Source organism: Telopea speciosissima, chromosome 3 (assembly GCF_018873765.1).
Source record: "Telopea speciosissima isolate NSW1024214 ecotype Mountain lineage chromosome 3, Tspe_v1, whole genome shotgun sequence".
NCBI classification, from domain to species: Eukaryota; Viridiplantae; Streptophyta; class Magnoliopsida; order Proteales; family Proteaceae; genus Telopea; species Telopea speciosissima.
The window spans coordinates 5,286,490-5,299,410 of record NC_057918.1 but is presented as its reverse complement, the minus strand read 5'-3'; the positions used below and the strand labels follow the sequence as shown (position 1 = coordinate 5,299,410).

The 12,921-nt window shown below is 40.1% G+C and overlaps 2 protein-coding genes across 3 annotated transcripts; both read left to right on the top strand.

Annotated features, from left to right (window-relative positions):
* The first annotated feature begins 1,019 nt into the window (after window positions 1-1,019).
* On the top strand, window positions 1,020-5,089 carry LOC122654669 (probable galactinol--sucrose galactosyltransferase 2). Of its 2 annotated transcripts, XM_043848873.1 has the most exons (14): window positions 1,020-1,222; window positions 1,416-1,678; window positions 1,789-1,879; window positions 1,991-2,039; window positions 2,162-2,253; window positions 2,340-2,447; window positions 2,536-2,655; window positions 2,740-3,150; window positions 3,238-3,379; window positions 3,702-3,769; window positions 3,895-4,029; window positions 4,126-4,346; window positions 4,427-4,521; window positions 4,600-5,089. In XM_043848873.1, the coding sequence occupies exons 1-14, from the start codon at window positions 1,044-1,046 to the stop codon at window positions 4,891-4,893; spliced, it is 2,268 nt and encodes a 755-aa protein (XP_043704808.1). In that variant the 5' UTR covers window positions 1,020-1,043; the 3' UTR covers window positions 4,894-5,089. The 2 variants fall into 2 exon arrangements, with proteins under 2 accessions (XP_043704808.1, XP_043704809.1); XM_043848874.1 differs by lacking the exon at window positions 2,536-2,655.
* Window positions 5,090-5,987: 898 nt separating this feature from the next.
* Window positions 5,988-11,864, top strand: LOC122654670 (28 kDa ribonucleoprotein, chloroplastic-like). Its single transcript, XM_043848875.1, has 4 exons — window positions 5,988-6,580; window positions 6,666-6,767; window positions 10,497-10,778; window positions 11,587-11,864. The coding sequence occupies exons 1-4, from the start codon at window positions 6,056-6,058 to the stop codon at window positions 11,650-11,652; spliced, it is 975 nt and encodes a 324-aa protein (XP_043704810.1). The 5' UTR covers window positions 5,988-6,055; the 3' UTR covers window positions 11,653-11,864.
* Window positions 11,865-12,921: the final 1,057 nt, after the last annotated feature.

Sequence of the window (12,921 nt, the reverse complement as noted above, 5' to 3'; positions counted from 1 at the left end):
ACATTTTAAAACATAAAAAATGATGCAAGATAAGTTCAAGTGTATGCATTTCTTTCGATTCCAACGGTTCCGAGGACCAGACCAGATCCGGACCAATAACCTATCACTAAGACTAGTTCCGGACCAATAAGCTATTGGGTGAGTAGGTTCCGGTTTCTAGTGGGACGGTTTTGGTTCGACTACCGGTTCCGATCCAAAATTGACACCCCTACATATATGTACTTGAAAAATGAGAACAACAATTATACCTTTTGATAATGACATAATGATAGATCACTATCAACTTATGTTTTGAAAATCTTTTTATACCTCTATCTTAAGGTTTTTTAAAAATAAGACAACCTAATTAAAAGAAAGTATCAAATTTTAAATACACCTATAGAAGTGTCATTCAGATACTCCATTTTTTATTCACTATTTTATCACTTCATCAACTCCATGAGGTTATACATACATCAAACATGGTTTCCATCATTAAGAAAAAAATAAAACAAAAACCAAAATAGCAACATTTTAAAGTCAAAGTATGACCGACATAGCATAGTCAGCATCTAGTCAAGAGAAGGCTAAATCACCACCTCCTCTTCCGAGCTTTCCAGATTGCCTAATTTTACTTGTCTTTTCTTTTCAATCACTAGAAAAGTAGAAGCGGGGCCCTTTATTTATATTTAACAAAGCGGCGGAGCATCCAACCCTGCTGCCCCGTCATCCTAATATCCTATCCAATACCAAACGGGAAAGTGTCTCTGATCCCAGCTAATTCCCGCCTTTACCCTCAAAGTTGTACATGACTTTACTCCTAAACTTGGGGTAGTATTGTCATTTCACTTGTTCTTTATGTAGCTATGTAAAGCTTCTTCTAGTGTAGAGATTAGAAAATAATTTAACACTGTCGGTTTGGCACTTGGCAGTTTGACCATATAAATAACTAGCTTCATCGAGGCAGAGGTTGTCTCGTCTTTTATCTGGTTCGTTATAGATCTTCGAAATCTATTTTTGGGGTTTGGTACTGATGAGAGAGAGAGAGAGAGAAAGAGAGAGAGATGACTATCACAGCCATACCGACCATAACTGACGGACGACTGACTGTGCGTGGTAAGGTGGTTCTTGATGGAGTTCCAGACAACGTCGTTGTTTCTCCGGCGAGTTCTGGGTCAGCTTTCATTGGAGCAACTTCGACTACAGAAACCAGCCTCCATGTATTCACCCTTGGAGTGCTTGAGTAAGTTTCTGTTCTGTTCTTTCCAAATCATTTGTTTCTCTCTGCATACAATGGCGGATCCTGGGCATGTGTCGGAGACATTCATTTATCCATTAAATGGGAATTATAACAATTTGATGCCACCAAATAAGATTTCTCCTTTAATGCTCTGTTTAAGGTTATCATTTGACTTCAATATGTGTGGGCATAGCAGGGGATACAGGCTTTTGTGTCTCTTCCGATTCAAAATATGGTGGATGATACCTCGCATGGGGAAAGCAGGTGGTGATATACCGATCGAAACACAGATGCTTCTGCTGGAGGCACGGGAAGATTCTGCACTCCATGATGAGGATGTTGAGCAGCCAACCACAGAAAACACCTTCTACATACTGATGCTGCCTGTGTTGGATGGCCAATTCCGAACGAGTTTGCAAGGGACTCCAACCAATGAGCTTCAGTTCTGTGTTGAAAGTGGTCAGTTGCTCTGTTAGTTTTAGTATCTTTCATGTCAAGGAATGTGATTTTGTCTTTGTTGGGTTCTGATATGGTTTGAATCGTATTTGTTCAATGATTATTTGTTTCAGGGGATCCGGATGTTCAATGTTCCCAATCTCTGGAAGCTGTTTTCATCAATTCAGGGGACAACCCTTACAAGCTCATGAATGAGTCTTTCATGTGGGTTTTGCTTGAAGATCAAGAATACCTAATAGCTTGTCTTGTGCTGTTTTTACCTTTTTCTAAACTTCCAGAATGGACATCTTATATATAACTTGTGAATTGGTGTAGGATATTGGAGAAGCACAAGGACACGTTCAGTTTAATTAAGAACAAGAAGGTAAGCAAAAACCCATATTATTGTTTGCATTTGTGTAATTGTTTTCCTTTGGACCTTGGAAGGATGATCAACCAAGATAATGTTCTGATCTACATTTTATTTTTCCATGATTTAACCAATAGATCCCGCACAACTTAGATTGGTTTGGATGGTGCACTTGGGATGCTTTCTATACTGAAGTTGATCCACAAGGAATCAAGGAAGGTCTTGAGAGGTATGGCTGAAGTCTGCATCCAGTAATCTGAAAGCACAGGTACCCTAATCTTTAACTGTGATGGGTTCTCTATTTTCTTTCTGTAGTTTGGCAGAAGGAGGCTGTCCTCCAAGGTTCCTGATCATTGATGATGGCTGGCAAGACACCATAAATGAGTTCAGTAAAGAAGGTGAACCATTCCTTGAAGGGACACAGTAAGTTTCCCATCCCTCTTGGTTTATGATAATCTTTTTTTTTTTTTTTGCATCAATTTACTCACTCTTTCCATGTCGGAATCAGTAGGTTTGCAACCAGACTAGTTGATATCAAGGAGAACAATAAGTTCACGGGCATAGGCTCTAATAGTTCTTGCGAAAATCTCCATCAGTTCATCAAAACCATTAAAGATAAATATGGGCTGAAGTAAGCACTTGATTCCACTCAATTTGGTCACTTCTTGTAAGAACTTACAGTATTTACAGATATTGGATGTTTGTTTTGTCACAGGTATGTCTACGTGTGGCATGCTTTGCTTGGATATTGGGGAGGGCTCCTTCCAACATCCAAAGCAATGAAGAAATACAATCCCAGGATTGTATATCCAGTTCAGTCTCCCGGTAACATAGGGAATATCAGAGATGTTGCCATGGATAGCTTGGAGAAATATGGAGTTGGAATGATTGACCCCACAAAAATTCTTGAATTCTATGACGATCTCCACAGTTACCTTGCCAGTAGTGGTGTCGATGGAGTAAAGGTGGATGTACAGAACGTGATAGAAACACTAGGTTCTGGCTATGGAGGGCGGGTCTCATTGACCAGGCAGTGCCAGCAGGCTCTGGAAGCATCAGTAGCAAGGAACTTCGAGGACAATAACTTAATTTGCTGCATGAATCACAATTCTGACTACATTTACAGGTAGATAACCTTGCTTTTAGTAATGTCTCAAGAAAATATTTACATCTTATTGGCTAGGTTCTGAATGATTGGGTTGGTTACTTTCAGTTCGAGGAAGAGTGCAGTTGCCAGAGCATCAGAGGATTTCATGCCAAGGGAGCCGAACTTACAGACCTTACATATTGCTTCTGTCGCTTTCAACAGTCTCCTTCTAGGGGAGATTGTGGTACCAGACTGGGATATGTTCCATGTAAGATGTGTTCCATTAATCCGATTTGTTCATTCTCATTCATCCCAAAACTCAAAGCTGTGAGGTTTAAAACCTCTTCCATTTGAGTGATTCAAGTGGTAACTTCTCCTAATACCAAACTAATAGATATACAACATATATTACTTGAATGTATGTGCTATTTCTAGGGTTATAACTGTAAAGTAGTCATAGGATATATTAATTTTGGGTCAAAAGGCAGTGGGTCATATGAGATAACTGAATTCTGATGTGGATACTCTGAGACCAAGTCTTTAATCATGAGATCTGCAGCTATTAATTACTCTCCTTTTGTTTCTCCCAGAGCAAACATGTCACAGCTGAGTTCCATGGTGCTGCAAGAGCATTGGGCGGATGTGGGGTGTATGTAAGGTAAGTCATGACAACAAAATTCCTCTAAATAATTGTGGAAAATCCTTTCTTTCGGCCTCCCCCCCCCCCCCCCCCCAAGTTGTGAGGAAGAATGTCCTTCACTAGTTCACTTTTCTTTTTTACAGTGACAAGCCAGGCAACCATGATTTTAAAGTACTCAAAAAACTAGTACTACCTGATGGATCTATTCTAAGAGCTAGACATGCTGGTCGGCCTACCCGAGATTGTTTATTTGAGGATCCGGTCATGGATGGCAAAAGGTCAGTTGTACTTCAAGATCCTTTTTTTCAACTGTCAAGAGTTCAATGATTTTTTCAAGTCTTATCACGTTAATTCTTACCTGAATAACTATGCAGCTTGCTGAAGATTTGGAATTTGAACAAGTTATCTGGAGTTATAGGTGTTTTTAACTGCCAAGGAGTAGGACACTGGCCATTGAAAGAGTCAGCTCATGATTATCCTACATTATCATCTAAGCCTTCATACCTTTCAGGTCATGTTAGTCCCGACAATGTTGAATTTCTTGAAGATGTTGCAGGTGAAAACTGGACAGGAGATTGTGCAGTATATGCCTTCAATATAGGTAATTTACTAATCGCTTCATAAAAATTGTTGTTTCTCAAACTATATATCCTCAACCAACAATCTCAATGTCATATTCAGGATCGCTTTCTCAATTACCGAGGAAAGGAATCGCTGAAGTTAGTTTGGGAGTTCTACAATGCGAAATCTACACAATATCTCCAATAAGGGTCAGTCTTCTAGAATCTCTGATTCCCATCTTTTTTATCTTTCAAGTGCACCTAATACTGACATGGTTATTACACCAGGAATACAATCAAAATGTCCACTTTGCTCCAATTGGCTTGATTAACATGTATAACTCTGGAGGAGCAGTTGAAGCTCTGAACTGTGTGAATGACCCTTCAGGATGCACAATAAAAATTAAAGGGAAAGGTTGCGGTCGTTTTGGAGCGTATTCAAGCACAAAACCCAAATATTGTTTGGTGGACGCAAACAAGGAGGAATTTGACTATAATGCTGACGATCAGCTCTTGACATTGAAACTTCCACTGTGCAGTCAAGATGCTAGCAATTTCAGAGAAATTGAATTTGTCTATTGAAAGTATTGAGGATTGTTTATGGTAACTATAAGTGCAAATCTGATCTTGGCTGGTTTTGTACTCAGGGGAAATGTGTATTAACTAAATCATGATCTAAATTATGCTAAATGCATGGCTTGTAACATCTAAATATGTTCAGACATTTTATAAACATCACATTAAATGCAATAGATCTTACAACACCATTCAAACATTATGAGCATAAGAGTTGACAAATTTTAATAGTAAGGCAATCCCCTAAAAGAAATTCTATCTAGCCGTTTTCCTCTCCTCCCCCTCCTCCTACTACAATACTAAACATCGATTTGAATGATTTTTTAGCTCTCCATTACCCCAAACCTCTCTTTCCCCTTCAAGAAAGAAAAGGATCAAAAGAATGATGAAGAAATATGATGGAGTTAATACTTGTAAATCAATTATTATCTCACCATCTGGATCAATAGGGGAAGGCATTTCTTACCTCTGCGAGCAGTGGCCTATGATCCAAGTAACTGATTGGACTTTGGAGTGTATGGAAATTCTTCTAATGGTAACGGAACGGAACCCTACTGATCACAGTATTGTTTAAGAAAAAGGACATACAATAATTAATGAGAAGGCGTAAGCTATCAAAACAAAGAGAATTTCTAGTGCGAGCTTTGACCACTTACAGAGTAGGAGTTCTGCAATTTCTTCAGCCATTCTCGCTCGCTATCAGTCGTTCTGTTCGTTTGGAACTGAAACCGAGAGCGGGAGATTAGGATTAATCGTTCTGAGACTCAGTAGTCGATAGCAATGAAATGGAATCTTACCGTTCGTGATTTCACATGCAATCTTGGCCGTAGAAAATTTTCTTCTTTATCGACCTCTTCTCTGGTCCGAAGAAATGTTTTGATGGTACAGTTGCAATTGATCTGAAGGTCATAAAACAATCAATCAAAGGCGATTAGTTTCGAAGGATGTCCACCTGATTGACGAACCAAATCCAATGGGGCCCAGCACCTAGGGCTTCGTAGAACCCTTCAAAAGGTTATCCCAAAGATAAAAATATCAGAGATTTCGATAATCTTTATATTCCTCTGGCCCTGGCCGTTGCGAGCGGTGCTGCTGCGCAAGACCCATCTCTCACTGCTCTCTAAAGTCTAAACCTCCCTCACACCTTATCTCTCTCTATCGCCCTGCCATGGCTTCTGCTTCCACCCATCTATTCAAGCCGCTATCAATGGCGGACGGCTGTCTATCCTCTCCTTCAACCGTCTTCGCCACTAAAACCGCATACCCCTGTATCTCTCTCCCTGCAAAACCCATAAAACACCTTCACCTCACTTGCCCATCTGCTTCGCCATTTCCTTCTTTGGTATCTCTGAAGAAGAGAATATCTCCATCTACTTTGATCGCTCTTGTGGCCCAGACCTCTGACTGGGCTCAACAGGAGGAAAAAGGCAAAGTTGAGGAGGGGTTTTTCGAAGAGGGGACTGAAGCCCGTGTCTCGAATTGGGAGGTTGAGGGCGCGGAAGAGGTCTCAGAAGGGGGCGAGGTCGAAGATAGTGAAGTCAGCGCTGGAGATGGGTTTTTCGAAAAGGGGGAAGAGGCTTTTCAAGAGCCACCTGAAGAGGCCAAGCTCTTTGTGGGAAATTTACCTTATGATATGGATAGCGAGAAGTTAGCTCAGCTCTTTGACCAGGCTGGAATTGTCGAGGTTGCCGAGGTAATAGCCTGTGCTACTGATGCTTGAGTTCCTGTTTCTCTATACAGTTCTGAAGTTGTGGGGTGCTATTTATTTTGTTTTCTAGGTAATTTACAACCGGCAAACAGATCAAAGTCGTGGCTTTGGATTCGTCACAATGAGTACCGTGGAAGAAGCGGAGAAAGCCGTGGAAATGTTCCACCGCTACGTAAGCATCTCCTTACCCCTCCACCCCCTCCCCCCACCCCCAAAAAAAGGATAAAGGAAAATTATTTGACTTCTGTGAGAAATGTAGATGTTCATTTGCATAATCTTGTACTGTATTGATGGAGTTGTCAGTTTCTGGTAGATAACCACATCATTAACATTGTAGTGTTTTCAAGTTCAATATTTAATGATGATATTTCTCATGCTTTTACAGATTGTATATGATTCATTTGTCTATTCATGACTTGTGACTGCTTGCTTAAAATTATGCTTTCAAGGCTCTTGGGCTTATGTGCTGCTCTTTTTATTTGCTTTGTTGAACCAATAATTAGTATGTGCCTTCGAAAATTTTCCAACTTCTAAGGATTTATTGTATTTTATTTAAGTTCTTACTAGAAGCATGTCTGTTGATTTGGGCATAGGCAATTCTGTAGATTTATTTTGATAAATGGCTGGTCTTAAATTAGTGAATATCTATTTCCTCGTCCTTTTGGTTCAATTCCAACTCAAAGAAAGCCTTGGAGAAAACAAAAACTCAACTTAGCCCTCACTTATTTCGTTTTGAGGATGAAGCATAGAATCACCCTCACCCACCTGCTACAACTATGGATTCAACACGAAAACTCTATTTTGGCATTCGTTCCTCTTGCTTTGTGTCAATTCCCTGCCATGCTCCCCTCTTGCAGTTAGGGTGTAGCTGTTACATTCTCTATTGCCAGCATGCGAGGACCCAGGACTGTCTTTTTGGTTGGGTGTTCATTTTTAGGGGTGTCAACGGGCTGGGTTGGGCTGGACTTGCCCTAAACCCTAGCCCAACCTAGGAGCCTTAACCAAACCCAAGCCCAGCCTAGCCCTGCCAGTGCCAAGCATACCCTCAACCCTACCTGACCCTAGCAGGGTTTCCCAAGCCCTGCTCGGCCCTGATTGACCCTGAATATTTTGGCCCATTGAGCTGTGGAATTAACAAAGCCTAATGACAGCCAACTTAGTTAAGCAACATATATTGTATAAATATAAAAAAAAATGGTGTTTTTTTACAAAAAAGCTATTTCTAGACTCGAACCTGTTACCACATGGTCATAATGGAGGAACCTTTACCATTGCACCAAAGGCCCATCATATATTTATTGTATGAATATATATAAATACTAGAGGTGTCAAAAAAAACCGTCCAGCCTGAACCCGAACAGGGCCAGGCCGGGCTTGTGTTTAATAAAGGGTCGGGCTGGGTTTGGTGCTTTCCTAGCTCTGGCAGGGCCAGCCTGACCCTGTATTATATATTATTTATTTATACAATATATAGAGAGAGTGGGCCTTGGTGCAACGGTCAAGGTTGCTCCATTGTGACTAAGTGGTCATGGGTTCAAGTTTGGAAACAGCCTCTCTGCAAAAAAACACCTTTTTTTTATAGCCTAGGCTTTGTTACTTCCACAACTCAATGGGCCAAGATATTCAGGGACGGGCCGGGCTTGGGAAAACCCTGCCAGGGTCGGGTCGGGCTTGGGTTTAGGTTAAGGCTCTTAGAGTTGGACTAGGGTTTAATGCAAGCCCGTCCCGTTGACACCCCTATAATACAGGTTTGGGCTGGCCCTGCCAGAGTCAAGGCCTCAACCCAGGCCTGGCCTTGTCTGGGCTTAGGGTGGGCTGGCCGGGTTTTTTTGACACCCCTATTCATTTTTTGGTTCCATGGTTTACATTTATGGCATAGATGGTGAATATTAGGAGAAGAACATTACATAAAGTGATTTTTTTAGATTACTCTCTAGAGAGGTGCGTCTAGAGTGTTGTGTGATCAATGTATTCCTTTAAAGCTTAAAGGAAAATTTTACAAGATGGTCATTCAACCGGCTATGATGTATGGTGCGGAATGTTGGGAAGTAAAGAAGTGTTATATAAATAAATTGTGTGTAGTAGAGATGAGGATGTGGAGATGGATGTGTGGGAAAACTATGAAGGATAAAGTTAGGAATGGCCATATTAGAACTATGTTGGGAGTAGCTCAGATTCATGATAAGCTTAGAGAGAGTCGTTTGAGGTGGCATGGCCATGTTTAACGGAGGCCTTGGAATGCCCCAGTACGGAGGAGTGATTTGATACAGATTGAGGCAACCAAAAGAGCCGGGGGCAGGCCTAAATTAACCATAGGAGAAGTGGTAAGAAAAGACATGCTTAGCTCAGGCCTCCCATTTGTTGTTGTTGTTATTGTCGTACATTTACGGCATAGATGTTTTAAATACAAATGTTTGATGGGGTGTCTGGTTTTCTGGTGCAAAAATGTTGTGCATCATAAGCCTTTAAAATAGCAATGAAAAGATATGTTAAGAAGCTTGCTCGGTAAAAATTATGTTGCCACCTCATAAAGTTTCTTTCTAGGGGATGCTACAAGGCAGAATGAGACAGGGACAACGATTGTGCCTCCTTGGAAATGCATGATATCACTAGAATTTGCACTATAAGGGCTCAATGATAATTCTCTGATATTTTTGCCCTAGAAGACAACAAGACTGATCAGTGAACATGTGGTTTTGTTAGAGGCAACTCTTTCGAAAATGCATGATATCACTAGAATTTTATTCTTGTTTGTATGGTTTCTGTGCCAAAAACGAAATTAATTCCGGATCAAGCTGATTTCTTGTATGACAGGGATCTTTTTTCATTATTTTTACAGTTCCATTTCTGTATTTTTGTCAAAGATGCCAAATCTGAAGGGCAATAATCAACTTCAGAACCAAGGTTTTTTTTGGAAACCACTAGTCATTGCCAACTCGAAGGACCACACTTTTCATTCCCATGACCAATGTCCTTATCAGGTACAACCAATTTTAGTGTTATGATCATTATGATTGGCAAACCACCCAACTTATATGTTTGGTAGAGAGCTTCAATATCAAATTACTTGTTGCCTTCTTTCTCTTTCTGCTTCCTTAAACTTCCTCTTACCTTTTTCCAAGGGCCAAAGTTTTTGGATTGGTCCTGGATTGATTACAAGTGTTCATGAAAAGATTAAAAAAAGGGGCGTACCCAGTGCACGAGGATCCCACCATTGCGGGGTCTGAGGAGGGTTATAATATATGTTAAAGATTTTTTTTACAAAACATTGATCTCCCTCTTTACTCTGTTAAAAAGGGCTTTGGCTGTTGGAAGATGAACCACCAAAAATTGAATACTTGCATTCTGTGATTGCAATCTTTTTGGCTGGGGGATAATCACTGTGGTTTACGGAGATAATAGGGCCACATTGTGGTTTACTGAGATAATAGGACCGCAATGTGGTTTAATAAGATGCACAATAGCCTACACCAAGGTTCTGTTGGTAGTCTGTGTCTAGACAATTAATCCCCGTAAGTGTCTCCATGTGGCACCATTATACAACTTTCACCACTAATGCCCATAAACCTCAACCATCTCAGTGTGCCTTGTTGAATGCTCATGATCAACATGCGAATGATAGTTGATAATACACTGCAAAGCTTCCTCTGCATAATTGGTTTATTTCTTATTTCAATCCATGATTCTATGGCATCATAAAGAATTATATTCGACGGTAGTAGGGACAGGTCACAGGAAAATTTCTAGCTTTCTCCATTGTGTTTGTGTCTGAATGTATTAATTTCTGACTTATATATTTGGGGGTGTATCCAAGTTTTCCTATACCATCGGTGGAGCTTGTTCGATTTTTATGGCTTTGTTAGAATGATTGCAAAAAAAATTCCTCCTTGCTTTTAAACAGGATGCAAGTGGCAGGCTTTTGACCGTGAACAAGGCTGCTCCAAGGGGGTCCCAGCCAGAGCGTCCCCCTCGAGTGTTTGAAACTTCATTCAGGATGTATGTAGGAAACCTGCCGTGGCAAGTGGATAATGCTCGTCTAGAGCAGGTTTTTAGTGAACATGGCAAGGTTGTGGATGCCAGGGTTGTATATGACCGGGAAACTGGACGCTCACGTGGATTTGGCTTTGTAACAATGTCCTCACAATCCGAGCTCGATGATGCCATTGCTGCTCTTGATGGACAGGTAAGATCCATGCCTTCAATTCACATCGATAGAATATACTAGTACTTCTTTTAGAGGCTGTCTTACTGTGATACTTCAAATTGGATGCTTTGTTTTGTCGGATGCATCCGCTTTTTTCTACATTTAATATTGGACGCTTCAGAATGTCGTCTGTTTAGCATGCCTGGTTAACATGGATTTTGCATACTAGTCATCTGAACCCAACCTGATTATTTATTTCAGTCCAGAATAATGAATCGAATCCAGAGATATGTGGTTTTTGGGGGTTCTGTAATGGGAAATGGTATGAATGCATATTTGTTAAGACCCTTAATTTCTGTTTCCCCTTTGAGCATGATGCTATTTCATTACTCCTTTTAAAATTGCATACATCAGGGGCTTGGCATTCAATCTGACCTCTTAAGAGTCAAAGTTTGATTGATTAGATATTCAAATTAACCTTATGTTCGTCAGTCTTTTGTTATGTTGAATGGTTAATATGTCTATAAAGGGCTTGTATATTACTTGAAACCTATGAAGTCAAGTCCTATTAAAAAAATTTACTGAGTGAATCCATTCAGCGCCAATCTTTTCTGCTTCCCATAGACACTTTCTATATGTAGTAGTTTCTCTCCAATTAGGTTAGGTGGAGCTAGGTCGGGCCCGATGTAGTTTCAATTTTAAGCTTAAATTTTTCTCGCATTGAATTAAACTTTAGATTTCATCCATCAGTTATGAACATTTGTTAGTCGGTTATACCAGAGTGCAAGTTAAGTTCTTATACCCTTACTGAAACAAGCAATTTGATTTTGTGATGGTTTTGGTGCAGAGTTTGGATGGGAGGGCCATCAGAGTGAATGTTGCAGAGGAAAGGCCAAGGCGTGGCGACTTCTGATGTAGAGAGATGTATTCCCAAGGGCCTTTTTGAGTATCTCATGAAATGTGGTAAGTTTTTCAAGGGGGGGCTGTTTTGGTGACCTATTTGTTTTGCGTCATTATATAGATAGATAGTAGTAGGGAAATATTTTTTGTTTTTAGGAATTTGGAATCCTTTCTTAACAAGCTCTTTCACTTGCTTTCATTATCTGTGTTTCTTTTGGTTTCTCCAATTTGTTGAGTTGGAATGATATTTATAACTATAATCATCTTTCATCCATTCAAAGCAATTACAGCTCTTCTTGTTTGATGGATTTGTATTGGAAGCTGCAAGTTGGCCCTTCTTTGGTTCCAACTACTCAGTTGGAGTGGGTCAATGGATCTTACTACATCAACAACCCTATTTACTGCATGCTTACACCTCCTCTCTTCTGATCTCGATACGGCTCTATGCTAATCCAAATATGGATGCTGTTGAATGAGAGAGAGAGAGACCTAATGAAGGCTAAATTAAGCAAAGGGGAGGTAGTGGTTAATAATTTAATATATTAGCCCCAATAATCAGTGCTCATTAAAAACTGCATCACAATTTGATGACATAATTTCCTCACGAAGACTCAAAAAATATTTCATTCTTGATTCGTAGAGGTCTAAGGGTTCAAGTAAAAGTTGAATCAATCCAAAGATGAATAGCCGCTTAATATGCTCTCATGCTTAGTGGACATGTTACATGAATTTCTAATTAGATAACCATTAGCACAGTTTGTTGGTATCCTGCCAGTAGAGCGTAGGCGCAGGCATCGCTAAGGGTGTCATGTTGCTTGTTCTGCCTATAAACCCAAGGAGGGTAAAATGATCACCCCACCAGTTAGTTGGATGCGTGAAAAAAAAAATGCTAACCGGTCTCTGGTTTTCGCACCCAGACAAAAGACTGTTTTTACCATTCAGCTTCAGCCCCAGTGAACTATTTGTTTTTGGTAGAACTCAATGAACTAAAAAATCTCATCCCAATTGATTCGCTTCTGATACAGACTCGACACGCCTAGATAGAATCTCTTGCCCCAAAAAAATTGTACAGGCATTGGAAATGGAGATGGACTCCTAAATTTGACCTTTGTCTTAAAGACGAGTGTACTTTAATGAAGGTTAATGCGATTTTGTCAATTCATTAAGCCTTGGCCATGTAACGGATTTCAATGAGAGCAAATGGATCCATATAATTCATTAAGCCTTGGAAACGTTTTTTTTTTTTTTTTTTTTGGTAATTCAAACTTCATTGATTAACACG

What these genes read in the sequence shown, in the direction of transcription:
- LOC122654669 (XM_043848873.1), top strand. Translation starts at nt 1,044, where the DNA reads ATGACTATCACAGCCATACCGACCATAACTGACGGACGACTGACTGTG. An exon ending in CTCATGAATGAGTCTTTCAT is followed by an intron (nt 1,880 to 1,990) that starts GTGGGTTTTGCT and finishes GAATTGGTGTAG; the next exon opens with GATATTGGAGAAGCACAAGG. An exon ending in CAGACTGGGATATGTTCCAT is followed by an intron (nt 3,380 to 3,701) that starts GTAAGATGTGTT and finishes TGTTTCTCCCAG; the next exon opens with AGCAAACATGTCACAGCTGA.
- LOC122654670 (XM_043848875.1), top strand. Translation starts at nt 6,056, where the DNA reads ATGGCTTCTGCTTCCACCCATCTATTCAAGCCGCTATCAATGGCGGAC. An exon ending in TGGAAATGTTCCACCGCTAC is followed by an intron (nt 6,768 to 10,496) that starts GTAAGCATCTCC and finishes GCTTTTAAACAG; the next exon opens with GATGCAAGTGGCAGGCTTTT. An exon ending in TTGCTGCTCTTGATGGACAG is followed by an intron (nt 10,779 to 11,586) that starts GTAAGATCCATG and finishes GTTTTGGTGCAG; the next exon opens with AGTTTGGATGGGAGGGCCAT.